Source organism: Periplaneta americana, chromosome 16 (genome assembly GCF_040183065.1).
Source record: "Periplaneta americana isolate PAMFEO1 chromosome 16, P.americana_PAMFEO1_priV1, whole genome shotgun sequence".
In the NCBI taxonomy this organism is placed as follows: Eukaryota; Metazoa; Arthropoda; class Insecta; order Blattodea; family Blattidae; genus Periplaneta; species Periplaneta americana.
Genome location: NC_091132.1, coordinates 116,065,548 through 116,092,420, shown reverse-complemented (window position 1 = coordinate 116,092,420; position 26,873 = coordinate 116,065,548). Strand labels below are relative to the sequence as shown.

General features: G+C 36.4%; 1 protein-coding gene across 4 annotated transcripts in view; it reads right to left on the bottom strand.

Annotated features, from left to right (window-relative positions):
• The window catches only part of LOC138691133 (peripheral plasma membrane protein CASK-like), an 854,250-nt gene that overhangs the window by 380,982 nt on the left and 446,395 nt on the right, over positions 1 to 26,873 (bottom strand). For all 4 annotated transcript variants that reach the window (XM_069812867.1, XM_069812868.1, XM_069812869.1 and 1 more), the window contains 2 exons: positions 15,024 to 15,199; positions 12,965 to 13,087 (listed from right to left, as the gene is read on the bottom strand). In XM_069812867.1, coding sequence (XP_069668968.1) covers positions 12,965 to 13,087; positions 15,024 to 15,199 — 299 coding nt within the window. The remainder of the gene's footprint in view (positions 1 to 12,964; positions 13,088 to 15,023; positions 15,200 to 26,873) is intronic.

The following is a 26,873-nucleotide window of genomic DNA, read 5'->3' as shown; positions in this document are numbered from 1 at the left end:
TCAGACGTTGACCCCAACAACAATTAAAATATGTAATGATTTGATAGCGCTGAAAATGGAAAAAAAAACTCTTACGAGAAGTAAAACAATATACCTATATTATATTATATACAAATATTAAACGAATTCGATACTTAATTATATAATGTATTATATTATTTTATAATATAATTTATGATATCTGAAATATAAAATATTATTATTACAACTAGTTTGTCACTGAGAAATAAGGAAAAGCTATTAACTTGAATTTATTTGAAGCAAAGCATTACTGGATTATGCAATAAGGTAGGCGATGTTTGGATCCTGTGCCGTAATTCTATTCTCAATTATTATCTTAGCGTATGCTCGATTACACTACCTCTAGCGCTTGAAAGTGGAACTAGCCAATGGCGCACAGAGAAACAAAACACAAGAAAATTCGCTCAGTGTCCATTCTTTATAATCCCTATTCGCTGGTCATACCAGAACGAACGAGACCACATTTATTTCAGATTACTGGTCACGAGCTTATAGTGGCGGAATGGCCCTGCAAATATTACATAGATTTTCCATCCTGGTACCCCATATATCATTCTGATTTTAAAGATAAACCTTACTAACGAATATAAATAACAATCACAAATGTAGGCTATAAGTCACTAGCAAGTAGAATTAACTATAGACCTAGCCACTACTGATATCCACACTTTACTGAAATGAACACCAGAATCTACAATAGAGCTCAATCACAGAATAAATAGTTAATTATTCTGGGGCTCAATGCAAAGAACAGAATTACAATTGATTAGTCACATTATGTTACCAAACGTGCAAAATTAAAACTGCTGACATTTAACTTTTACAAAGTTTTTCAACTTGAAGAGAGAAAAGCAGGAAATTGGTATTTTAAATTGAGAAGCAGGAAATGATAACATAAATTCTCTAAATTTCAGAAAATTCCGCAAAGATGGTGAATTCTGGCAACCCTATTCCTTAAGCTGCATCTTCACGGTTCAATTTTCCATGCCCATACACATGCTATCCGGGAGGAATATTGAAAGAATCAAGTTGAAAAAGCACATTCAGTTAAGATGCATGCAGATTTTGTGTCTACATGGTGCGCCACTGACTGTCATCTTGACTACGTATAAATATTAATTAATAAATATTAAATATCAATGCAATACATTTCATTTAACGATATGTGTCAGAGGAAGAACAACTGAAGGATACACGGGAAAAACGAATAATGTCACATTTCCATTAAGGGTGAGATAATGATCTACTTCAGTATATTACTGCAAAATTTATTGGTGTTTCTACTTGAAATGAAGGAAATGATGAGTGTATCCGTTGTTTTAATTCTCCTTTACCACTTTTGGTAAAAATAACACTAAAGTTTGTAGTAATACGACATCAACCTTAAAGGAATTGTGATATTGTTCGTTTTTCCCGTGTACCCTTCAATTGTTTGTATGCATCTGAAGTCTGACTAGTGTAATATGTAGCTAGTCGGTGATGTATGCAATGGAGGGGGAAAGGAACTGGTCATTCTACCCCATTATCTTCTGGCCTAGTTGCCTTGTAAGTGGTGCCGTCTTGTATCACTTGTGAGGTAATCTTCAATAAAGCTAATCATACTCACCAGCACATTTTCAGTTTAAAAGGTCCGCCATCACCAAACAAAACAATTTTCAGTTTATTCATGGCCATCTAGAACAATCAGCTGCTCGCTGCATGTGAATGTACTAAGGAAATGTGATGATGATGATGATGATGATGATGATGATGATGATTATGATTATGATGATGATGCCGACGGAATTAGCCTATGGACCAAATGACGAAAGTTACCCAACATTTACTCAAAGGGCGAGGAAAAAGCCCAGAGGAATCTCAACCAAGTAAATTTCACAACCATGAGTTTCGAATTTTCATTTTGAAAAGGTGGTATAGACCGATAAGCAATTAAATTAGATGAATATAGGTTAAATGGGTCCGCCTTCTTGCTTATCAAGTAGTGTATAGTCTTAATTACTAACTATGTCACATTTATTGATTGGATTAACGTTTTCGGCAATTATTTGCCATCATCAGGTCATCATAAGTATCATGAAGTAATATTCGGACAAACAAACATGGTTACCACTTGACTAGATAAATGTTACATTATAATTAGACGTGCACTGACTCAGCTGTTTACATGAACAATATTTTCATTTTATCATAATGTTAAGATTAGACACAAATGGAATTATGACGTGCAATAATTACATATATTATTAAATATTCATGTGGAAGTATTGTGTTCCATACAATACGTAAATTAAACTAGCAGGTTACGAACATGCTTGATGCTAAATGATTACTCTGTTTGAAAAATTATGCTATTGAGGAATACATGTACATATGTCAAGATATAACCCTGTGGTATTGCATTTTATTATAAATGTTAAAGATTGAGCACAGAATGAAATGTGAAAACAAAATGGCAATATGCTATTGACTCTTCATGTGGAAAATATTATGTTCCATATATAAGTTGAAAACAAGTAAATTAAGAGCATGCTTGATACAAATAATTGCTGTGTTTTAAAAGTCTTGCTATTAAAATTGCATTTACAATCAATAAATGTGACATAGTTAATAATTAAGACTATACATTACTTGATAAGCAAGAAGACGGACCCATTTAACCTATATTCACCTAATGAGTTTCGAAGTTGGACACACTGACTATTTCTCCAAATGGTTAACCTTTAACTACTAAGTGGCTTAGTGGATAAAGCGTCAGCACGTAGAGCTGAAAACCCAGGTTCGAGTCCCGGTGGCAGAGAGAATTTTTCTCTGTTCTATCCATCCTTCATCATATGGTAATGCAGAATTCCTGCACGGAAATATCACATGTACCTACTTGGGTACATCATAATACTTTAACTACTAAATCACGTTTATATCTTATTAAAATAAAGAAAACTGATGAATTGTCAAGGTTCTGCATACAGGCAGAAGAATAATACCCATTTCAAGAATATTAGAGTTGTCATCATCCTCATCTTTGTGATGGTCAATATAATGCAATAAGAAGTAACCTTACAATAAACGAATAAATAAATATACAACTCCTGAGGCAGCAAACAATTTACAGATGATATCATGTGCTAATTTACAACTTATCCTATTTTAAAACTACCACACAAAATTACTGTAAATTAATACAGTATATGGTAAATAGTTCACTGAATCAACCTCCATGTTTTTTCAGGAATTGTATGGTGTATTTAATTCACCCTTTTACAAAACTTAGTAAGTAGATGCTTATAAAAGAGCTAAAGGGTCATTCCACAGTAACTCATGTTACATTCAAACACATTTATGAACGTATTAGATATTGTAAAAAAAAAAAAAAAAAAAAAAAAAAATTCTTGCCTTATTTATTGCATTTGGGAACATCATTCATGGCAGTAACAAGTAGTCGAGAATATAATCAATTATTTGTGATTTATTGTTGAAATAGTTGTAACTCACGTTACAGAAAAGAAAAGGCATTCCAAGCAAAGACAATAATGTTACCGGTACTTCATATCTCTCTGAAAGTAAAAAAAGCCTTACATGTTTCCAGTTTTATCAGCATTACTGTTTTAAAATATTTAGAACATACAGTCGGATTCCTGGGCCATGGATAACATAAAGAGGAATAAAAGAAAATCATTTTATGAGAAAGTGCTAGTAACTCACGTTACATTTTGTCTGTAAGTGAAAACCTGTGGCCATTATTTTCGTTACACAGTGATCCATAAATCTTAGTGGAAGATATAAAAAATTAACTTTTTTAACAATTTCTTTTATATTATTGCCACCCAAGTGATTTCCTTACTTCATCACATGGTGTATCATATCCCTATCTTTTTTTAATTTTCATTGTGTATACAATGACAAATGAACATTTTATTTCATAAGAACTTTAAAATTCAAAGGTGTTACATATAATATAAACCCAATTACACTTCTCTGATATCAAGTTTATCACTGTTGTAAAATATTCTGTCCCCTTTCATTTCAACAACTGATGTAGATAGCTTGCACAAAATCTGGTTGTTTCACATATGATGCATCTTCTTCATTGATTTTAAAAGCAATCCATAACTTCCTGCACTCTTGAGACACATTACTTTAACATCATCTTCACCTACAGAACTTTGCAACATATATGAAACTTCGGTTATACTTTATACTATCATCAAATCTGACTGGTAATACAAAAGTTTCTACTTCAATATCCATAGACATTAATTCACGCCTTTCCTTGAAACAAATTCTATGTGCTGACTCATCATTGTCTGCACCAAAGAATTGAAGGGGTGAGAATGATAAAGTCATAAGGCACACAGACAAGATTTCGCAGGAGTGTATTGAAAGTTTAGAGTCCAATGCTATTAGATGCGATACTGGTATTGTAATTTCTTTAGCTTATATTTACGGCATTTATTGAGTAATTTTTTAAATATATTACTAGAACCTTCCCCATATGTGTAAGAAATGAATTCGTGCAAGAAACATGTTTCGTTAAAAGTGTGGCTTTGGACCATCTCATTCTCATCCTTCAATTCGTAGAAATACACTTTGAAGTCGAAGGGCTGATACCTTCACATCTGACCTCCTTGCTTAAAAAGAAGGTAGCAACTTTTCCTTCTTATATGGTAGATTTAATATAGTGTATTTCTTAGGCCTATCCCTTTTATGCTTGTGGCACTTTCAAACATCATACTTAAATTGAGTTTGCCACAAGCAGTTAAGCACTCAAACACAAAAACAGATATTAGGTTAAATCAAAAACTTTGTGTCTGACGCAATAATTTTGTTTCTTTCTTTCCAATTTAAAGAATATTAGCATCTCATTAAGTGCAATATTAAGAAAAATTTCATGCAAACGTCATCACAACTAACGTTACATATGAATAACTCACGCTACAGTCACTCGCGTTACGTATTTTTCAGATTTCAAAATAGTTTCTTGTATGATACAACTGTAATATTTTTTAGGTATGGCTGAAGATAAGGAAGGGGTTCTGTAAAAAGGGAGAGCTACTGCGTACCAACAGACGCCATCATGCCCGTACAGCAATTGCCAACCTTCTAAGAAACAGAGGATGGGAAGTACATGAGGAGATTCATTGTGTGTCTGAAGATGATTCTCATAGAAGAGTCGATATAATTGCCATCAATAGAAGAACCCAGAAAGCGATGGTCTTAGACCCTACGATTTGCTTTGAACGAGACACGAATCAAGCACTGCAGATAAATGATGACAAGCAAGCTAAATATGTACCTTTCTACCATACCTCAGTGAAAAATATGGCATTTCGCTTTACAACTGGGATATTACAGGCTTACTATTTGGAGCGAGGGGTTGTTTACCAAAAATTTACATGTAATATCCTTAAATCCTTTCAAATTCCCTTTTATGAGGTTCAGAAGATCGTAATGGAAATTCTGAAGGCCTCTCTTCAAATTCTACACTATCATCTATATGTTAACTCGTAAATTTTTGTTTTAATGTACAAATCGAATCATTATTTTGTTCATTTCATTTCCCTTCATCTTTTATGTTTGTTAATTCTGGATCCCAGTGATCAACCTCACTTGACTGTATGTCCTGTCCCAAAATCCTGTTGGAAAAAAGGTGAAAGCATATTTACTCGCTGCCTTTTTCCAAAGATTTCATTCATTCATAGTTTTCTGCCGAAGGGCAGGCCCTTCATTGCAAACCCAGCATTCTCCGAACTTCCCTCCTTTCTACTTTCCTCTTAGTCTCCGAATACGAACCTTATATCTTAATGTTGTATATCATCTAATGCATTTTCCAGTCACGAACTTTTTTCCCGTTCACCATTCCTTCTAGTGCATCTTTCAGTAGGTCTAAGCAGTTTTTTCTCTGCCAGTGACTCAGCCAATTTCTTGTTCTCTTCCTGAACAGTTTCAGCATTACAGTATTCTTCCTTCACCCACTCTTTCTAGCACAGCTTCATTTCTTATTTTATTTGTCCATTTTACACCCTCCATTCTTTTCCATATCCACATTTCAAATGCTTCCAGTTGCTTTTCTTTACTTCGCCGTAAAGTCCATGTTTCTACCCCATACAATGCCACACCTCACACAAAGCACTTCACTAGTCTCTTCCTTAGTTCCTTTTTTTAAACGTTCGCAGAAAATGCTCCTTTTCCTATTAAAAGCTTCCTTTGAAATTACTATCCTCCTTTTGACTCCCTGGCAGGAGCTCATGTTACTACTTATAATACACCCCAAGTATTTGAAGCTGTCTACTTGTTTTACTGCCTCATTTCGAATTCACGTGTTAATCTGCTTTATTTTTCTTCCAATAACCATGGTCTCTGCCTTCCTTGCATGTATCCCATACGACTCACAGCTGTCATTTAGCTCCAGTAGCATATCCCTTAGTATCAACTCCTCTTCTGCTAGTAACACCATATCATCAGCAAATCTTACTGTATACATTTTATTCTGCAAAAGGGTATCTGTCGGATACAGGGGGGAGAGCCATTAATCCGTCCCATTGAAGGCTTTAAGGAATCAACCTGGACAAATACCCAATGTCCCATCCCTACCTTCTCGTGGTGCAGCTGTTAGTAAGCATAATTTTACGAGCTGAACTAAAGGGAGGGGCTACTCATCCATTAGCACTGGTCAGTTTGATGAGTTAATGACTGAATTTGGTATAATTTTCCTCTATCCAATACCTAATTCCCTCTTTACTCTTTCCTATCCAGTCCTCTGACTGAACTCTTACTTTCTTCGATCCCGACGGCATTAGAGCATTCGAGGCCTAGGGGTTCATTTCCCTTTCCTTCCTTCTCTTTCTACTTTTCTGTTCCTAGTGCTCACCTGCTATGGCACTAAAATCGTCCTCCAGTGGCTTAAGGAGGGAAAGCTGGTGATCAACAAGATCTCCCAGCTAGGTCCAATGGACCCGTCGACCAACAGCAGGTGTGGTCCTGGGGGTTGTGTGTGAATTAAGTAGCCACCAAAACGTTAAAATATGGTGTTCACTTAAATCGGCTACAACTTGCCATTTAATACTAAATCTACATATTACTCTGTGAAGAGATTTATTAAATCTACATACTTAGACTTCAACAAACAAAATTTGATAACATAATCCCAAGGGAAAAAATGGAACTCTCTGCATCAAAATCCACAGTTAATTCCCGTTTTACCACGAAAATCGTCTGTAGCTGCATTTAGATTGGCAACAGGCCATGATTGTTTGGCTAAACACCTTCACAGAATTGGAATATATCAGTCCCCTAACTGCCCATTGTGCAACTCAAACCAAGAAATGGATTCGGAACACCTCAAAATCTGTACTTCATTGGCTGGTCATGATAATATCTTTGAAAAATATTGGAGTGCAAGAGGTCAAATGACTTTATTGTCAAACGCCTGGCATTAGAAAACAACAGCAACATTTTATTCTTCTTCATCTTACTATTGCCTCTCCCATGTTCTGAAAACAGTTCTTCACTAAAACCTCCAAGTAGATGTTGAACAAGGAGGTGATAAAAGGCATCTTTGTCATACCCCCTCCCTATTTCAGTTCCCTCTGACATTTCTTCTCCTATTTTGAACCTGACTAGTTTTTTCATATGATGATTACTGAACAGCTTTCTCTCTTTCCAATTCACACCAATTTTCTTCAGAATCCCCATAAGTTTATCTTCTACAACTAAGTCAGCAGGACTATTCCGTGCCTCATGTAGCTCTTCTATATTACTAGTGGCTTGTGCAGCAAATGCTGCAAACTAAGTTCATTACAATTCAGATTAAAATTTTTCAAATTTATTTCCAATGAAGAATACCATACATTTTGGAAGTCCCTATCCTAAGCAAGATTAATCCAGTCTCTACCATCATATCGATTTTAATATTATCCTCCCATCTACGTCCGCCTCCCTCAAGTTCTTTTCCCTTCAGGTCTTCCAATTAACACCCTATACCATTTATAGATTAACCCATATGTGCTACATGAGCTGCCATCTCAAATGTCTGGATTTAATGTTCCTAATTATGCTAGGTGAAGAATAAAATGCGTGTAGTTCTGATTTGTGTAACTTTCTCCACTCTCCTATGACTTCATCCCTCTTAGCTCCAAATATTTTCCTAAGCATCTTATTTTCGTACACTCTTAATCTCTGTTCCTCTCTCAAAGTGAAAATCCAAGTTTCACAACCATAAAGAACAACTGGTAGCATAACTATTTTATAAATTCTAACTTTCAGCTTTAAATATCTATACCATACCGCCATTAAATATATGGAAAAGACCCATACCACTTGACTAATAACTATACAAATATTTCACTTTAATAACAATATTGCTATCTTACATAAGTTTTGTATAGACTACTATATAGCCGTCACTCAGTAAATATTATAGAAATGAAGATCTAACTTCAGATATTCTCTACGCCTACTTATATAACCCCAAAAAGGTTTCACTTTCATATCATCAATAAAGCATTAATCTGTATAATTGGTGACAAATACATCATGGCATTCACTATAATAATATTTCATTTTTAATGGTAATAATGTCATCAAACATTCTTAAGTTTTGTAGTTTTTAATATCCAATACACAGACAGCTGTACTCAGAAAATTACACATCAGAGAATCTTCTTTTTACGTCTTGAAGTTTTTAATAACCAATATTACAGAAACGTTCAGAAAAAGTTACACAAATGAAATTCGACATATTGGCAATATGTCAGCCATCTAAACTCTAAATATGTTAGCAATCCTGCAGGTCATAGCCTTCGTGTGATATTGTTTATTGTAGTGTGTTTGTGTTTTGTTTTGTTTTATTCTGAAAGGGCCATTACCTATTTCTCGAAACTGATGAGAGATGGATTTTGGAAAATAGAGAAATGATGTAGGAAAATTGACATTTCACTAAAAATTACTATTTTTCTGAAAAACTTTGGGTTCCAAGCTTCAAAATGAGGGGTCATTTATTAAAATCTGTTCAGTCGTTTTCCCGTAATTTCCATTACCAGTTCAAATTATATATATAGATATTTCATTCATCTATTCAGTATTCCTTGTTTGTCATTGAATTGCCGATTTTGTCTTCTATCGACCACATGTTCTTATTTGTGAAGTTCATACCTTTCGCTTGGCACATTAAATCATATATTCCTTTTGTCTGTAGATTCTCTATTTTTTCACATTACTCTTTCATCCAGTCTTCCTTCACCTTATCGGTTTCTCTTCATTCATTGTTTAGTTTCCTGTAGTTTCTTCTACCGTCTTCTGTGTTGATGTTTTTCCATTTTCTCCTTTCCTCCATCTTCTCCAAGATTTTCCCTGTGACCAAAGGTTTCTTAACTCAGGAAAAGTGTCTATATATAGTCTCGTTCAGGTGGTCACATATCTGGAATTTTGCCGACACTAGTATCCCATTGCATTTTTCCTGTTTTAACTTTCACGAGGGATGAAATAGAAAGGTGAAGTAAAAAGACATGTTTTGTTAAGACTTGGTGCTTGTTTTTGATGTATCATAATATTATAGTTTCTTTGAAAAGAATGTCCATTCTTGCTTTCAATACTTCTCAGCCCTATTATATGTTCGACTCATTTTTTTACTGCAAAGTACAAAAGCTTTTTATTTTTATGTTGTTGTTGTTTTTTCCTAATGCCAGGCGTTTGACAATAAAGTCATTTGACCTCTTGCACTTCAATATTTTTCAAAGATATTATCATGGTCAGCCACTGAAGCACAGGTTTTGAGGTGTTCCGAATCCATTTCTTGGTTTCAGTTGCACAATGGGCAGTTAGGGGACTGATATATTCCAATTCTGTGCAGGTGTTTCGCCAAAAAATCATGGCCTGTTGCCAATCTAAATGGAGCTACAGACGATTTTCGTGGTAAATCGGGAATTAACTGGGGATTTTGATGCAGAGAGTTTCATTTTTTCCCTTGGGATTGTGTTATCAAATTTTGTTTGTTGAAGTCTAAGTATGTAGATTTAATAAATCTCTTCACAGAGTAATACGTAGATTTAGTAACAGGTCTGTAAGTAGCAGTGCTGCCCTTCTTTGCTAAAGCATCCGCATTCTCGTTTCCCAGGATTCCACAATGGGATGGTATCCATTGGAATACAATTCTTTTATTGAGTGATATTAATTGAGAGAGCATTTTAGTTATTTCTGCTGTTTGAGATGAAAGTGTGTGTTTAGAGACTAATGATAGAATAGCTGCTTTGGAGTCTGACAATATAACGCAAGCCTAAATGTATTGATGTGGCATAGAAGATTCCTGAGACATTCACTTATTGCAATGATTTCTCCATCAAAACTTGTTGTTCCATATCCAAGAGATCTATAAAGTGAGAAGAGGCAGCACGTAACACCTGCACCGGCACCTTGTTCTCTGGAGATGAAGGATCCGTCAGTGTACAAATGAAGCCAGTTTTGTGGAGGGTACCTAATATTAATTGTCTCTAAGGACAATTGTTTCAGTATTATTTTATTTTGTAAAAGGGTAAGTTGTCTTGTGAAATACTTGCATTCAAGGAAATGTTTAGGAACTTTTAAAGGGAAATAATAAACCTGAATAGAAAAAGAAGACTACTGACTTTACGAAGACATGTACTTCACTCTGATTGAGGTTTTGGCTGATATGTACATCTATTATGACAATACATGTCACTTGACCTCATATCTTCTTCAGACGAATATTTACTTGGCTTATCAGTAGGACATGATCTGAGTTAATATCTGCTTCTGGTAGAGTCTTTGTACTTTTAAACAATTTCGGAATCTTTTCTGTACCAGTATATAATCTATCTCAGTGGCAACACATTCATGTTAGCTGTGTCAGTGGTGCTAACACTTTGAAAGTTGTTTTGTTAAACATTATTTTAGCTGAAACACGTTATAATTTATAGTTCTTTCTTGTGACTGTTAATTGAAATGTAAACATCATTTTCTGGTCAGGTAGCAAGATATAATTACAACAGTCGGTTTTCGTTACGTATGAATATTTCTGTGTTCTTGTTAGCTATCTCTCTTTCGCTAACTCAGGTAACAGCAACTGGTATTAAGTGCATGCGCTTGGAAATGCCTACTCCTTCTCCACCTTTCCCTTGATTCTGAGTGAAAGCTGTGAGTGAGAAGCGACCGTGTTAGCGATTCCAGGAATGCTTACATGAGATTAAAAGTGGCATTAATAGTCTAATGAAATACATCAAAATGAGTGTGAGTGTGATTGTATCATAGAACAGTTAATAAAACCATCATTTGGCAGTAGAAATTACAATTCGAAAAAAGATGTAACTGGAAAAGGAAGACCCACACCACCTTCAAACAATTTAATTAAAGAAAAAAATTGTGTACGACATTTCAATGCAGAAAGGTATTCAAGAGATCAACTATATCACAAATATTCACTAAAATTGTGATGCTGATAACAACCAGAGATATTGTGAGTGCTAACACTTTTTCTATATTCGTGGTCTGCCACTGATCTATCTGATATCTCCTGTCGTCTATTGGGCATGTCCTCGTGTATGTTCTTTTATGTTGTTCGAATAATGTATTTCCAACAATCATTGTATTTCTTTTACTGAAATTCACCAAAGATTCTCCATTGTCATTTCCTTTTCCTAATCCATATTTTCCATAGCTGACTATTTTATGGATGAACTTCTTAGTGTATTCGTGGGCAGAATTATCAGTGCTACTTGACAACATCCTCAGAGCCTTCTGTGTCTCGGTGTCATCTCAACTTCGCTGCCTGCTGTGTGGGTGCGTTCGTGTGATGAAGAGTTGTGTCAAATAGTGTGTGTGTTCTGAAATTGATCTGTGTGTTGAGAATTTGATTAGGGTGTGTTTTTTGTGTGTCTGTATATTTCATATTGTTCTAGTGTGTTGAGTTTTTGGTTTTTGGGTTGTATGTGTAGGATTTCCATGTCTGTATTTATGTTACTGTATGTATCGTTAGCATTAGTTATGTGTTTGGCATATGTAGATGTATTGTGTCCTCTGGTTATTGCTTTAATGTATTCTTTGTATCGAGTTTGGAATGATCTGCCTGTCTGTCCAATGTAGAAACTGTTGCAACTATTGCAAATATATATATATATATATATATATATATATATATGTCAAACACATAACTAATGCTAACCACACATACGATAACATAAATACACACATGGAAATCCTACACATACAACCCAACAACCAAAAACTCAACACACTAGAACAATATGAAAATACAGACACACCAAAACACACCCTGATCAAATTCTCAACACACAGATCAATTTCAGAACACACACACTATTTGACACAACTCTTCATCACACGAACGCACCCACACAACAGGCAGCGAAGTTGAGATGGCGCCGAGACACATAAGGCTCTGAGGATGGTGTCAAGTAGCACCGAAACAACTGTAAGCCGCACATGCTTACATAATAACACGAGTAAGATCGCCATTTAATCAATTATTTATTGACTTTACTCTCTTGGAATTCGAAAAGACAAAGTAAACAAAAATAATCGAAAGAACTGAAAAAGAGCGCCACTGCTTGAACAAGTGCGATAAATGTTTGGAACATTATTAATTTGGGTGAGTAAATGATGTTTCAAGTGATTACATTCAGTAATATTTTACTGAAAGACTGATCCCAGAATCTGCAAGTGACTAAGCTGAGAACAGAGTAGCTGTGTTTCGGTTTCTCTGCAATTTTTTCATCTAGTACATAATGTACTTACCTCTGGCTTCTTAAGTATATTCAGATGGCCAAATTGGCTTCTGTGCACGCTGTTGATGTGGGCTACTTTTATGTTAAATTTTTCGTTTATTTATTCATTGAGAATATGATAACTTGTACAGTATATTGTATATCCTGCACGAGTTCTGTAAATTTAAATGGTTTTATATACATATGCCTACCCTTAGCCATTTGTGATTGAGCACTTCTTGGATCGTGATCCTTTTAGTGTGGTCCACAGTCAGCATCCGTCTTATCAGGTCTTTTGCTGCCTCACTAATTGGTTCCCATTGTGGTGAATCAAGCTAAAAACAGATTAAATAATTTTATTAAACTTTACAACAAAAGAAAAAACAACATTTTTCATTAATTCCTCTATCCAGTATAGAAAGATATATGTGTGCATGCATATGAAAAGGGACCAGTTCCCGGCCCACAGTTTTCGAGTATATTGCTAATTAAGAAAATGGAGTGAAATTTTGCTATTTCCGTTTTTTACAGTTTTGTGTTCTTTTATGTGTAAACTAACCACAATATAACTCTATTTTATTTAATCTCGTCTTTAAGTTTACACATTATACGGGATCACTTTTCTTTTTTTCTGCATTGTTGAGCAGTATGTTATTCACAATTCTCCAAGTGGCGGCCTGAACACCTGCAGACTTCTAACACATGAGTACAGACTATTACAAAAGAAACATTACAGTGCTTCCATTCCTCAAATGAAGTATAGAAATTCTTATACATTCAGAAATTTAAAATAAATATTATAGTCCAGACACATGATCTGAAGACTTTACGTCATCAATTTAAGCACAGAAACTTAATCACAAACAAAAGCAAAAACGATTTTTTAATTCAACATTTTCTAACGTTAATAGAAAAAAAAAAAAAAAAAAAAAGAGTTCAGACAAGTTTAGGGAGGCAGTGTCACCCCATACCCCCCCCCCCATAACTCCGCCTATGGGTCTTATCTTTTTTAAATCGATTAATTCTTTCCATACACATGTTAAACTATATCGTAGAGTTAAAAAATAACAATAACTCATTACCCGACAACTGGTCCCTTTTCATATGCACGCACACATATAAATAATTTACACATATAATGACTACATTTCTTAATTTACGTACACACAGTAATTGCTCGTGTGTCCAATCTAGTATTGGTTAAATACGTATATTAGAATGATGTCGAAACTTGTTGCATTAGCAATATGTGTATACAAGGTTTAAAAACATGTGACCAACTGTTCAAAATCTATTAGGAGATGCATATCTTATCAGAACAAAAGCTTTCCAATTCTCTCATTAAAGTAGTCTGCCATCAGTGCTCTGATCCAATCCTCATGGCTGTCAATAAATCACAAGATGACACTACACGATTCTGCTGAAATTTTGTTTTACTAAAAACTCTTCAATCCAGGAAAATATGGATTCATCAAGTGCAGTACCTTAACAGGTGATGAGGTATGGATGATTTGGTTGTAAAACTGGTGGTACACTATTTCCATGAGGAAATATAGCTAATATCTCACTCAGTAAAGAGGGAGAAGTCTATAAAGTACATTATAAAGAAGTTGCTGAAAATATGTGTAGCCTTTGTAATATCAATATTTGTTTATCAATCATTTAGTTAATGTAAAAGCAAAAGAGAAAAGAAACCTATAAAAAAAAAAGTCGCGACGCTGTTATTCCCGTTGTGACTCCTCCTCTTTGCTTACGTCTTAGTAAGTGAAGACTCTATAAAGTCTAGGTAGATAGTATCGTTCGCCATTTTTGTTCTTTCGTTACCGAGCTACCATACGAGGAATCTATTTGCCGCACCGTTAAACATTATCATGTCGTAGCTCCTATGATAATAAATCAAACACACTGTAATTCAGCAAATAATTGAGCGGCAAATAATGTCCTCGTGTGCTTTCTGCGAATGCCAACGAAAGAGCCAAAAGGGCGGGCGATTATATTACGTATTTATCGAGCCTTAAGAAATGAATAACGACTTCCTCAGCGAATCACAAGACGCACACGTTTAAATGTAGTCGACCTGCAACGCGATTGGCTGTCGGAAATTAGAGTGACGGGACTATAGTTTCCAGATTATCTGGTATATCATCCGTTGATTGTAAACATAATATAAAGTAAAATCTGGAGAAATGATCTGGTTAACCTAATAAAACAATAAATAAATAACTTCTGTACATAGATCTCAAAAGATAATTCACCTACCGCAGCACTTACATATAACTTTCCTCTACATATGCTCTCGTACAGCCTGTCTTTGGTCCCCAGAAATGGCAGTGTTCCAGACAACAGGATATGCAGGAGAACACCAGCCGACCAGATGTCAACAGGCTTTCCATATTGATGTCTCTCTACTACTTCAGGGGCCATGAAATGAGGTGTACCTATCCGACCTGAAAACAATTATATTTCACCACTGATTAATGTTGTAACTGCTTTACTGTGTTAATGTGTTAATATTATAAAAATTACCTGCTGACTAGTTTCGACGTGGTGTCCGTCACTGTCCGAAGCCTAGTGAGATCCTGCGCTATCTTCTGGTTTCCTGTTGTGGTGGGGTGTGTTCACAATTGTGTCGGAAAGAATGTATGTTTTGAATTCAGTTGGGTATTCAGGATGGTCCACACCTGTGGAGTAACGGTTAGCGCTCTAGCCGCGAAATCAGGTGGCCAGGGTTCGATTCTCGGTCGGGGCAAGTTACTAGGTTGAGGTTTCTCCCTCAACCTAATATGAGCAAATGCTGGGTAACTTTCGGTGCTGGACCCCGGACTCATTTCACTGGCATTATCACCTTCATCTCATTCAGACGCTAAATAACCTACTAAAATAAATAAAATATTCAGCATGTGTTGTGGATGTGTTTTTGTGTGTTTGCAAATTTCATATTGTTCTAGAGTGTCAACTTTCTGGTTTCTTGGCTGGATATGTAGTATTTTCATGTTAGTGTCTATAATCTTTTCGCTGTAAGAAAAATCCTAATGTAAACAATAGCACGTGACTGAAATGAGGCTTCATTGGCCACTGTTTGGCGCCATAGATTCTCAGTACGTGTTCCCGACTACTGTTGTATATTCTGTTTCAAGTTAAACATTTCCCGTTATTCGTCAAGTAGGCCTAACCTCACTACTATGCATTCGTTTGCTTAGGAAACATTTACTTAATAATTACTGCAATTAAATTATTTTAAGTCTTATTATTCACAATGAGCAGTTGAGGGTACAGAAGCCATACTTCAGTACCATGTGCTTACGTGAACAACTACGAGCTCAAGTGGCACCAGCTTGTTATAAGAACAGACTACCTCGGTATTACTGTTGGTATTCATCCGCGTTCATAGTACATAACAAAATATAAAAGTAGCTTTTCTTTTATACAGCGTTTTACATATGAGTGACGTTAAATGTTTCATCGTATTTAAAACTAGAATTCAATTTTTTATTTTCAAATAATACAAGATTGTGGTTTCCAAATACCAACTATATTTTCCTGCGTCATGTTGAGTGTTTCTACTGGGAGCCAATCACGGGTATGACAGCAACGTGCTTATGTTTACATTAGGATTTTTCTATAATGTTGCTGTAGTTATGATTGGACATTGTGATATGTTCTGGGTAGGTTGAATTGTTGTGTGGTTTCGTGTTTGCAATGATCTTCCAGTCTCTCCAATGTAAAAGTCGTTGCAACTATTGCGTGATAGTTTCAACCTATGCAGAACACATCACAAACTCCAATCATAACTATAGCAACATAGACACTAACATGAAAATACTACACATCCAGCCAAGAAATAAAAAACTTGACACCCTAGAACAATATTAAATTGACAAACACACCCACAACACATCATGCACACCCAACTGAATTTAAAAACACACACCCTTTTCGACACAATTGTGAACACACACTACCACAACAGGAAACCAGAAGATAGCGCGGGATCTCACTAGACTAGACGGCATTTCGGAAGACGGTCAGCTGCTACATGCGCCGTAGCATTTCTGGTATGTGACGTCACAAACTTGTACAGTAGAACTAATCAGAATCAGTCTACAACAAGTACTTCCGTTTGTTCATGTTTCAATACATTGAATAAGTAAAACTAACATTTACTGTGTATGTGTAAGATAAATAAATGGAAGAAGAGACTGTAAAAAGAGAAGTATTGCACAGGCAGGCGCGGAAAATAGTGTTTAAGATGTATAATTATTTTAAAAACGTTGACGAGCAGAACGCTGCCGGCCATCTTGATGCTGACTGCAACGTTGCCAATGCGCAAGAAACAACTGTAGAAGCATGTGGTGTGGGATTGAGAAACGTGCAAAGAATATTGTTAGTGAAGAAAACGGGGTTTGTTTGGTGTCATGCTTACAGTAATCAACGGCTAAGGTCATTATTGTCTTTTGATAATATAAATTCTCTCCTACGTTATTTGTATTGCACGTGCTCGTGAAGTACGATGTGGCAATGTTGTACGCTGCCTTGCCCTCTCTATCTGTCTCTCTCGACGCAAACGCTAGCAGACTATCGCCTTCCGAATTGCTGTCGACTGTAGGCTTCGGACAATGACGGACACCACGTCGAAACTGGTCAGCCGGTAATTTTTATAATATTAACACAGTAAAGCAGTTATAATGGTAATTAGTGATTATAGAAGTGTTAAAAGAGTGTATCCAAAAATGAATAATTATAGTTAAATCATGTGTGTTGCAGACATATTAAAAACATACTAAAGCTAATCTTATAGGGAAAACTAGGGTCTGTTGGACAGTCGGGCATGTTGGACACTCTGTACTTTAACGTGTTACCACGCCACTAGTGGGCACCACATTCAGCTAGAAGTCAATGACGGAAGTAGCCACGAGTGGCGTGGTAACACGTTAAAGTACAGAGTGTCCAACATGCCCGACTGTCCAGCAGACCCTAGTTTACCCTATTTGAAAACGAAATTTGGAGTATATCGTCAAACATTCGCCACATTCCGACATTTACCGAATCAGCGAATGAACTAAAAGTAAACTCAGGTAGTCCGTTACGACTATCCCCTGATCAAACCCTATCTAACTTTGTCACTGACAGTGTGGCTACCTCTGTCCCTAGCAGTAGGGTCACCTGTCATTTAGAGTGGGGATATTCTGTCAGCGCGAAGTGACGGATGTTTAACAATATACCCGAAATTTGAATTTTATTGAGAGGTTTATTTTTTATAGACATTATAAACTAATAAATAGCAACATTTAATTAACTGTAAATATCTTCACACGTTCAATAACAAAGTTATATCTCCACATATAGGGTATTTCAAAAGTCAGTTCAAACATTAAACGCTATAAATATTATAATATTTGAGATAGGGAAAAAAACAAAAACATCACAGTGTTGGGAAAACAACAGGGTTTACAAAACATTGGCAAGATGTACGCCGTTCTCTTGTTCAACGTACAGCATTCTGTCTGCGATACCATGCACAGCATTTTGCAGATAATCTAATGTCTTGGAATGCTGGCAATTTCTTGCGAGATGGCATCTTTCAGTTGCAGTAGCGTTATTGGATGTGTCAGGAAAACTCGTTCTTTAAGATAACCCCACAACCAAAAGTCGGCCGGATTGAAATCTGGAGATCGCGGATGCCACATTATTAGAACGTGCCTACTGATGACAAGATCGCCAAACATCTGCGTAATTCAGGGCCGGGCATGAGAGCGGCTCCATTTAGCCAGCCAGAGCTGCTCTCGCTCCGCAAGGCAAGCCAGAGCAGAATGCTCACGCAGTGGCGGACTCACATTATAACTAGCCTACCTTCCCTGCATTAATATAAGAAGAGCCACGGTTGTTCTAGTCATTCAGTCTGTCAGTACATAATAGTTTATAAGGATATTACATCAATCCCTTGTACAGTACAGAATTTATAACACTCTTATTAATTTAATGAAATAGACTTCGCTCTATGCACACACACATACAAATCATTAGGCTTATTTACATAACCCATACGCACAGTGCTTTAACAATTACATAATGGTAGGCTATTAATAATATAAACATGTGTAATAAAGGATTATAATAATGTAATATAATATGTAACTTCATATGATATGATATGATATGATATGATATGATATGATATGATATGATATGATATGATATGATATGATATGATATGATATGATATGATATGATATGATATGATATGATAGATACTCTAATATAATGTACCTGAGAAACATTTTCTTTAAGTTTTTGTATTAAATTATGTCGTTCATTACCAACATATTTGTCATATTCACTAGCATGTTGTAAAGAATAATGCCGTTGGATATTGAACTTCTTAATCAGTTGGAGTGTTTTATAACAAATTAAATAATCCACTGCTCTCTATGGAAAAGAACTCCTCCTCCCATGATACAGTAAAAGCATTCGGAGTTGCGGGCCGCTTTAGTGTATGAGCGGAAGCTCCGTCTTCAAAGGTCACCATCATACTGCAGAGTCGCCACTGCACCGACACTGAATGACGTACAGTATGCATACGTGAGAGCGCCCGGAAGAACCGCTCTTTAAAGCACATGGCGCTCATTTCTCAGAATCACGTAATGTGCCCAGCCCTGGCGTAATTAATTGTTTTGCAGAGATAAAGATGTGGGGTGGAGCGCCATCTTGCATGAAGATTATGTTTTCCATATCGTGATTCCTCAGTCTAGGGATGACGAAGTTCTGTAACATGCTGTAGTAGCGCTTCCCGTTTACTGTAACAGTCTGTATTTTCCCTCAACCCAATATGAGCAAATGGTGGGTAACATTCGGTGCTGGACCCCGGACTCATTTCACCAGCATTATCACCTTCATCTCATTCAGACGCTAAATAACCTAAGATGTTGATAAAGCATCGTAAAATAACCTACTAAAACTTAATGGTGGAGTAATTGACGTTCGTTTTCCGACCAAAGTCATCAGTAGGCACTTTCCAACAATGTGGCTTTCGCGATCTCCAGATTTCAATGCGGCCGACTTTTGGTTGTGGAGTTACCTTAAAGCACGAGTTTCCCTGACACATCCAACAACCCTACTGCAACTGAAAGATGCCATCTCGCAAGAAATTGCCAATATTCAAAGACATTATCTGCAAAATGCTGTGTATGGTATCGCAGACAGAATGCTGTACGTTGAACAAGAGAACGGCGGACATCTTCCCAATGTTTTGTAAACCCCGTTGTTTGCCCAACACTTGTTTTTCCCTATCTCAAATATTATAATATTTATAGCGGTTTAATGTTTGAACTGACTTTTGAAATACCCTATATATTTTTTCCAAATAACATATATCTCATTCATCATAATATGCATGTTCAGTCAACAGTCCCAACATTCATTGGAACCTCGTGACACCAATAAAGCGTCACTCATAAGCCAACTAACAAACAAACGTTCTGATGGGGGCAGATAAAAAGTTAAAATTTTTTCTTCCACTATGTTAATAATGTCAAAAGAAGTGCTTATACAAATTTTGGCCACTCGACCGCAATTACGAGACCGTCCAGAAAGTGATTTTCCCTGGGGTCGTTTATAGAAAAATGCACAATTGCATAGAAATATTTATTGAAACAGATACAGCAATTGTTGCGCTATTTGTCAACATATCCCCCAATGGAAATGAGACATTTGTCATACCATAGGATCAATTTTATGTCGTAGAAGTCAGCCGCCTCAGATCGGAACCAGCGTTTGACAGAGTCTGCACCTCTCTCTGTCGACCCCATGATATGAGAAATGTCTCCAATTCCGATGGAAAATATGTTGAAAAATAGCTCAACAATTGCTGTGTCCGTTCCAATAAATTTGTCCAATGAAATTGTTTTTTTTTCTGTTAATGGCCCCTGGCGAACTTATTTTTTTACGACCCTCGTAATTGCGGTCGAGTGGTCAAAATTTGTATAAGCACTTCTTTTGACATTATTAACATGGTGGAAGAAAAAATTTTAACTTTTTTATCTGCCCCCATCAGAACGTTTGCTTGTAAGCTAGGAGGTAATAGGATAGGATGACCAGTCCCCCTGCATTGCATACACTGCTGACTAGTAAAATATTTCACTAATCAGATTGAAATCATTCATCATATATCAACATTTTCGATTGTCGTTGGTTATGACGCAATAATTTTTGGACAAAAGATTTCTATGTACCCCGTACGCACATTCAATCTGCTACTCGATTATTATACCAGTTTTTACCTATTACATTTTCATTATTTTTAAGTGCAAACATTAACTTAACTACATATTAGCCTAACAAATTTCTGACACCCCACAGAACATAATGGCTTGTGTTCCGTTTTGCACGCTGCCAAGTCGAGTTAAAATTTAAGCGTCTTTTTCATTCTTTGTAGACTCCCGATTCAGTCATTTATTTTGTTTTCGACATTATCACTCAATGCAAACAATGATGTGAAAAAAAAAAACCAGAAGGGAAGGGAAAGGGAGGTGAAGAGAGAGGAGTGTGTTGAGTATGTCTTCTCGGAGTAATGCCATTTTACCTCCCTCTCACAAGACTAATTTTATTCTGTATAATAATTTCATGAAAATGTTTCTAATTTATATGAGTCTGTGACGTGCGGTGGCCCAACAGATTACCCAAGCAGCCGCGTAGTCAAGTTTTCTTTTCCTTCTTACTATTTATATTTGATTAAAACACTTATAACATTACTAGTTATAAAAATACATTGGTATTTGGTACCAATCTTTTTTTTAGAAAATCTATAACATTAGGCCTACTGCAACTACTGCCTAAAATTAAAAATACTATTATAAAAGACTACTCTAAGTATTAGTACGTCGTGGCGAGTTATTCCATCTTGTTGGGGAAACATGTGGCAATCGTCGACTCAGAAATTCATCAAGAAATTTTGTGCATAGCAGTGAACAAAGAGAGCTTGTAGAAAAGGCGCCTCAGTATTAGCTTGACACCATGTAATGAAGAGGCCATCACTGCACTTCCCTCTGTGCGACAAGTTTCTTACTGCAGTTTGAAAAGTCTTGAATATGTCTTAAAAATAAGATCAGAATGTGCTGCCGCTGTTTTGTCCTCACTTACATCACGGAGGCATACAAACCGCTCTACCACCCTTTCTTCAATCGCATATCGATAAACGAGAGAAATTGTGATTTATTCGAGACGTCAGTTGTCTCATCAGATAATATGGCAAAAAAATCACATTTCTGTAATTGCTGTTTAATTTCCTTATTAAGTGCACTGGCAACAGATGCAATTAAATCGTTTTGAATACGATTTGATACATCTTTGAATACTGTAGAAGTCTCCAAATAATTTTTAGAAGAGGGTCGTACTGGGCGGTGTAGTCCAAAAGTTCTAAATAATTACCGCGGTTGTTGGACATTTTCGATTTACCGTTTCCTCTATCTAAATGAAAGTTCCAATTTTGCAAGTAAACAAATGACGTTTATAAGCCTCTTCAGAATGTCTCTATTGCGTGTTACCTTTTCATTATGTAGAATAATACTTTGTTGTGTTTGGTCACTTAGCTCAGTTTCAATATGCAAAGTTCCAAAGTCGCGAGTGCGTTAGAAGCACGAATATGTGCATTAGCAACATCATGATCCCGTATTGCTTTAGTTAAATTACTGTATTTTGCTTTTGTTATTGAATTAAATTATTATTATTACCAGACATAATCAAAACTTTTTATTGCACTTATATACAAGTACACAATGTAACTACAAAGTACCGGTACAAACAAACGCGAGAGAAACAGATCGTTTTTACACTGATTCGACTTCGCGCACACAGCCAGCCCAGGCAGGCTACCGGCTGCTTGGGGTACATTTACTGCAGTCTCGTGAGGCGTTCCTCATTGGTTAGAAGTTATGATGACGTGGGTTGTCATGGCAACTTCCATGCTAACCTGTATTCAGCACTGCTGGCACCAGCTCGGGAACGCAGTATGTGTATTGTATATGCCCCATCACGCGACTTACAATTAACAAAACGTATTTAGAAACGTTTCAGGACTTTATGATTAAATAAACAGAAAGTTTAATAATGGATTTACGTAGATATCGTGATTCTTATAATCAATCAGTGCTGCCCAAGCCGTGTAATATTTAATATATAACAGTTCTCTCATTTTTTGTAAACGTTCGAAGACCTTACAAAATATTACTGTAACAGTATAAAACATTTTCATGGCGTATATATTGAACGTCATTAAAATATCTGCTCATTTTCGAAGACATGTTTCCTGGATAACACAAGATAAAAACTGTGTAATGTAATACTACTGCGTGCATTTTTTCAAATAATGAACCTGGTAGTTCCATCTCATTATTTTGCCAGAACCAGCATCTTTTCTTTTCAAATCGTAATTCCGTTAAAATATATTTTATTATAAAATACCATTTATTCATTTATATATTTATATAAAGGGCAGGTCTTTCACTGCAAACCCAGCACTATCCAATCTTCCCATTTTCCACCTTCCTCTTCGTCTCTGCATATTTTAATGGCGTCTATCATCTTATACCTTCCTCTGCCCTGAACTTTTCATCCATTCACCATTCCTTCCAGTGCATCCTCCAGGAGGCAGTTTCTTTCCAACAAGCGAAGGATAAAGGTTCAAATACTGAAGTTCAACATTCTCCGATACACGCTCACACAACGAAGGCAATGCAGTATATACCGTTACTGCAAGTTATCTTGAACTTCCTGAGCGGGGACAGAGGGAAGGAAGCGCGTAACATAGGTGGAGCCAACTGAGTTGTTTGCGCATGCTCCGCATCATAATCTCTTGTCAAGAAACATAGAACTATTTCCTTCACTGCGTACCAGTAGTGTTAACATGGAGCATCAACCACAGGGTAGTAATTATGGTGAAATCACACCACCGCGGAGAAAAAGTAACGCTGTTATCCACAGCGGAGAAAGAGAAATTATCGCAAATATAATTAAATGTTGCGAGGAAGAAAAATTAAACAAATATTTGCTGGAATCTCTTGATAAGGAATATGAGAGTACGGCTAAATACTCTGGCAAAAGTATTAGTTCCGTGAAGAGAATTAAAAAGAATATTGCATTACAACCAAATGAACCTCACACTACTCCGGGAAAGAATAGGTATGTAATGTATAGAAATTATTGCTATAATAGTTATGTGCAATAGTGTGTGTACTGTGAGTGACATAATGAATTACTGTTGTAAGTTATTATTTTGTTATAGTTCTGCAAAACATATTGTTTCATTCCAGAATTAGGACTTGTGTAAAGTTGAAATGGATGACCTCGATCAACATGTCATTCGGGATACAATCGAAGAATTCTATCTTGTTCAGAAAGTAGTACCTACGATTAAGAAGGTAATTCCGAATGGATGATGCCATTGACGAAATAATAAATTTTGGACCAAGCGTTGAAGACCATGACGATGATGGCAGTAATGATAGGGATATGGATTGTGTATAACTGTAAATTAATGTAAATTTAAATAATAAGCCTGTAAAATATTGTTATAAGAATATGTACATATCAGCTGTAGGTGTAAGTCATGTAGGCCTATATAATGTACAGAAATAGCTGTAGTAACTCCGCCATTGCCGGTCGTCAGCCCGGATGAGAGAGGAGGATCGTAGGCCTACACACGATTATGTTTAAATACTCATTACTTAAAACTTGCTACGAAGCCATGTTCTCCTCTCAAAACCAGAGTGTCGTGAGATGATGATGTTTGTAGTGAACCAAGTTCTTTTACAATAGAGAGCCGGAAAGTGAAAGAATAAACGTTTTCTGAAAAGAGTCACGTTACCCGAGGGAGGGCATCCTTGCCGTGCCTTTACGTTGATGAGTACATGCCGTATCGAGCAGTTCGAAAGACAGACTTAGGGGGTGTAAGGTTCAAGATAACTTGTAATAACAGTACAAGTATTAAAGATAGGGCATCGGTTATTTTCTCCTATTTCAACATTTTACCAGAACTAAAACTTTGAAGATCAGAAAGTTACTCATTGTCAAAGTATTTTCTTAACGTTTCCCTATTCAAAGTAGTTTTTTTTTACGTGTTTATATGAGTGAATACAGAAACAAGTAACAGACCAACCAAATGCAAGCGAAAGTTTGTCACATTTTAAATCATTGTTCTACTACATAATATCACATATTAAAATCCATTACGATGATGAGATTATTATTATTATTATTATTATTATTATTATTATTATTATTATTATTATTATTATTACACAAACAAATTACACAAAATAAATATCATACTACACACATCAATTCAAAGAAGTAACTGGAAAAAAAAACTGCAAATGAGATTTGAACAGAGAATTGAACATACTATATGTAAGAATCATACAAATTGCCCGATCATAATTTTCATACGAGAATAGAAAGAACAGAGACATTCTCCGCGGCAAATCTCCTGCAATAAGAAGAGAACCAATCGGATATCGCCGCGGCATTGTAATTTACCGGGTGTCCGAAAAGTCCCGCACCATAGGCAAATAACTGATTTTGTGTTCTTTGTTGCACTGCATGATACTTTCGAAGGAGGAACGCGTTGAAATCATTCTGTTGTGTGGCCGTGAAGTTTACTCAGATCGTGATGTTAGTGAGAAGTTTAATCAACGTCATCCTGGACGCCAGCCAATATCACACTTAACAAAATTCATCACAACAGGTAACGTTGCTGATTTGACTCGGTCTGGAAGGCCACGAACTGACGAGTGACACAAGAAGCCCAAGTGTATGTCAGTACAAAGAAGTCAATTCGGCGAACCAGTATGGAATTAAACGTTCCTCGGTCCACCGTCCACGATATCCTGAAGAAGGAAAAATTTCACCCATACAAACTGCAACTGTTACAACATTTATCAGAAGACGATCCTGATCATAGGATGCAAATGTGTGGACGGTTCTAGGACAGGATTGCAGAAGAGGCAGACTTCGTATCCACCGTGATGTTTTCCGACTAGGCGAATTTTTACGTGAAGGTGAAGTCAACAAACAAAATCTGCGCTACTGGAGTAATGAGAACCCCCACTGCTACGATCCTTCCGCACAGCAAGGCTCTGATCGTGTAGTGGTGTGGAATCTGGAACAATCATATCATTGGCCCCTACAGTCCACACCTGTGGAATAACGGTTAGCGCGTCTGGCCGCGAAACCAGGTGGCCCGGGTTCGAATCCCGGTCGGGGCAAGTTACCTGGTTTTGGTTTTTCCGGGGTTTTCCCTCAACCAAATACGAGAAAATGCTTGGTAACTTTCGGTGCTGGACCCCGGACTCATTTCACCGGCATTATCACCTTCATTTCATTCAGACGCTAAATAACCTAGATGTTGATACAGCGTCGTAAAATAACCCAATAAAATAAATAAAGTTGGCCCCTACTTTTTCGAAGGAAATGTGGACGGTGAAAAGTAACTGCTTATGCTAGGAGATTGACTGATGCCGAAATTGAATTTAATTGGAGAACATCCCACATGGTTCATGCAGGACGATACCCTTCCACATTACGCCACGATTGTTCGGCACTGGTTGGATGAAACATTTCCTCAACAGGGTGGATTGGTCGCAGAGGATCTGTTGAATGGGCCCCACGTTCGCCGAATTTGAATCCAATGGACTTCTCATTGTGGAGATATCTGAAGTCCCGGGTGTACAGTGTGAATATTCGCGATGTATTCCACCTACACATCCATCATTGATTCTTCCACTCATCCAGTCATTCATTCTTCCTTTTATTTCCTCATTCTACCATTCATCCATTTCTTCATTCTCACCATTAATTCTCTCATTGTCCATTCTTTTATTCTTCCACCCATTCATTCATTCTTCCACTCATCCAGCCATTTATTCATTCTTCCACTCATTCATTCTTTCTTTCATTCATTCATTCATTCTTCCACTCATTCACCCATTTATTCATTCTTCCACTCATTCATTCATTCTTCCACTCATTCATTCTTTCTTTCATTCATTCATTCATTCATTCATTCTTCCACTCATTCACCCATTTATTCATTCTTCCACTCATCCATTCATTATTCCACTCATCCATTCA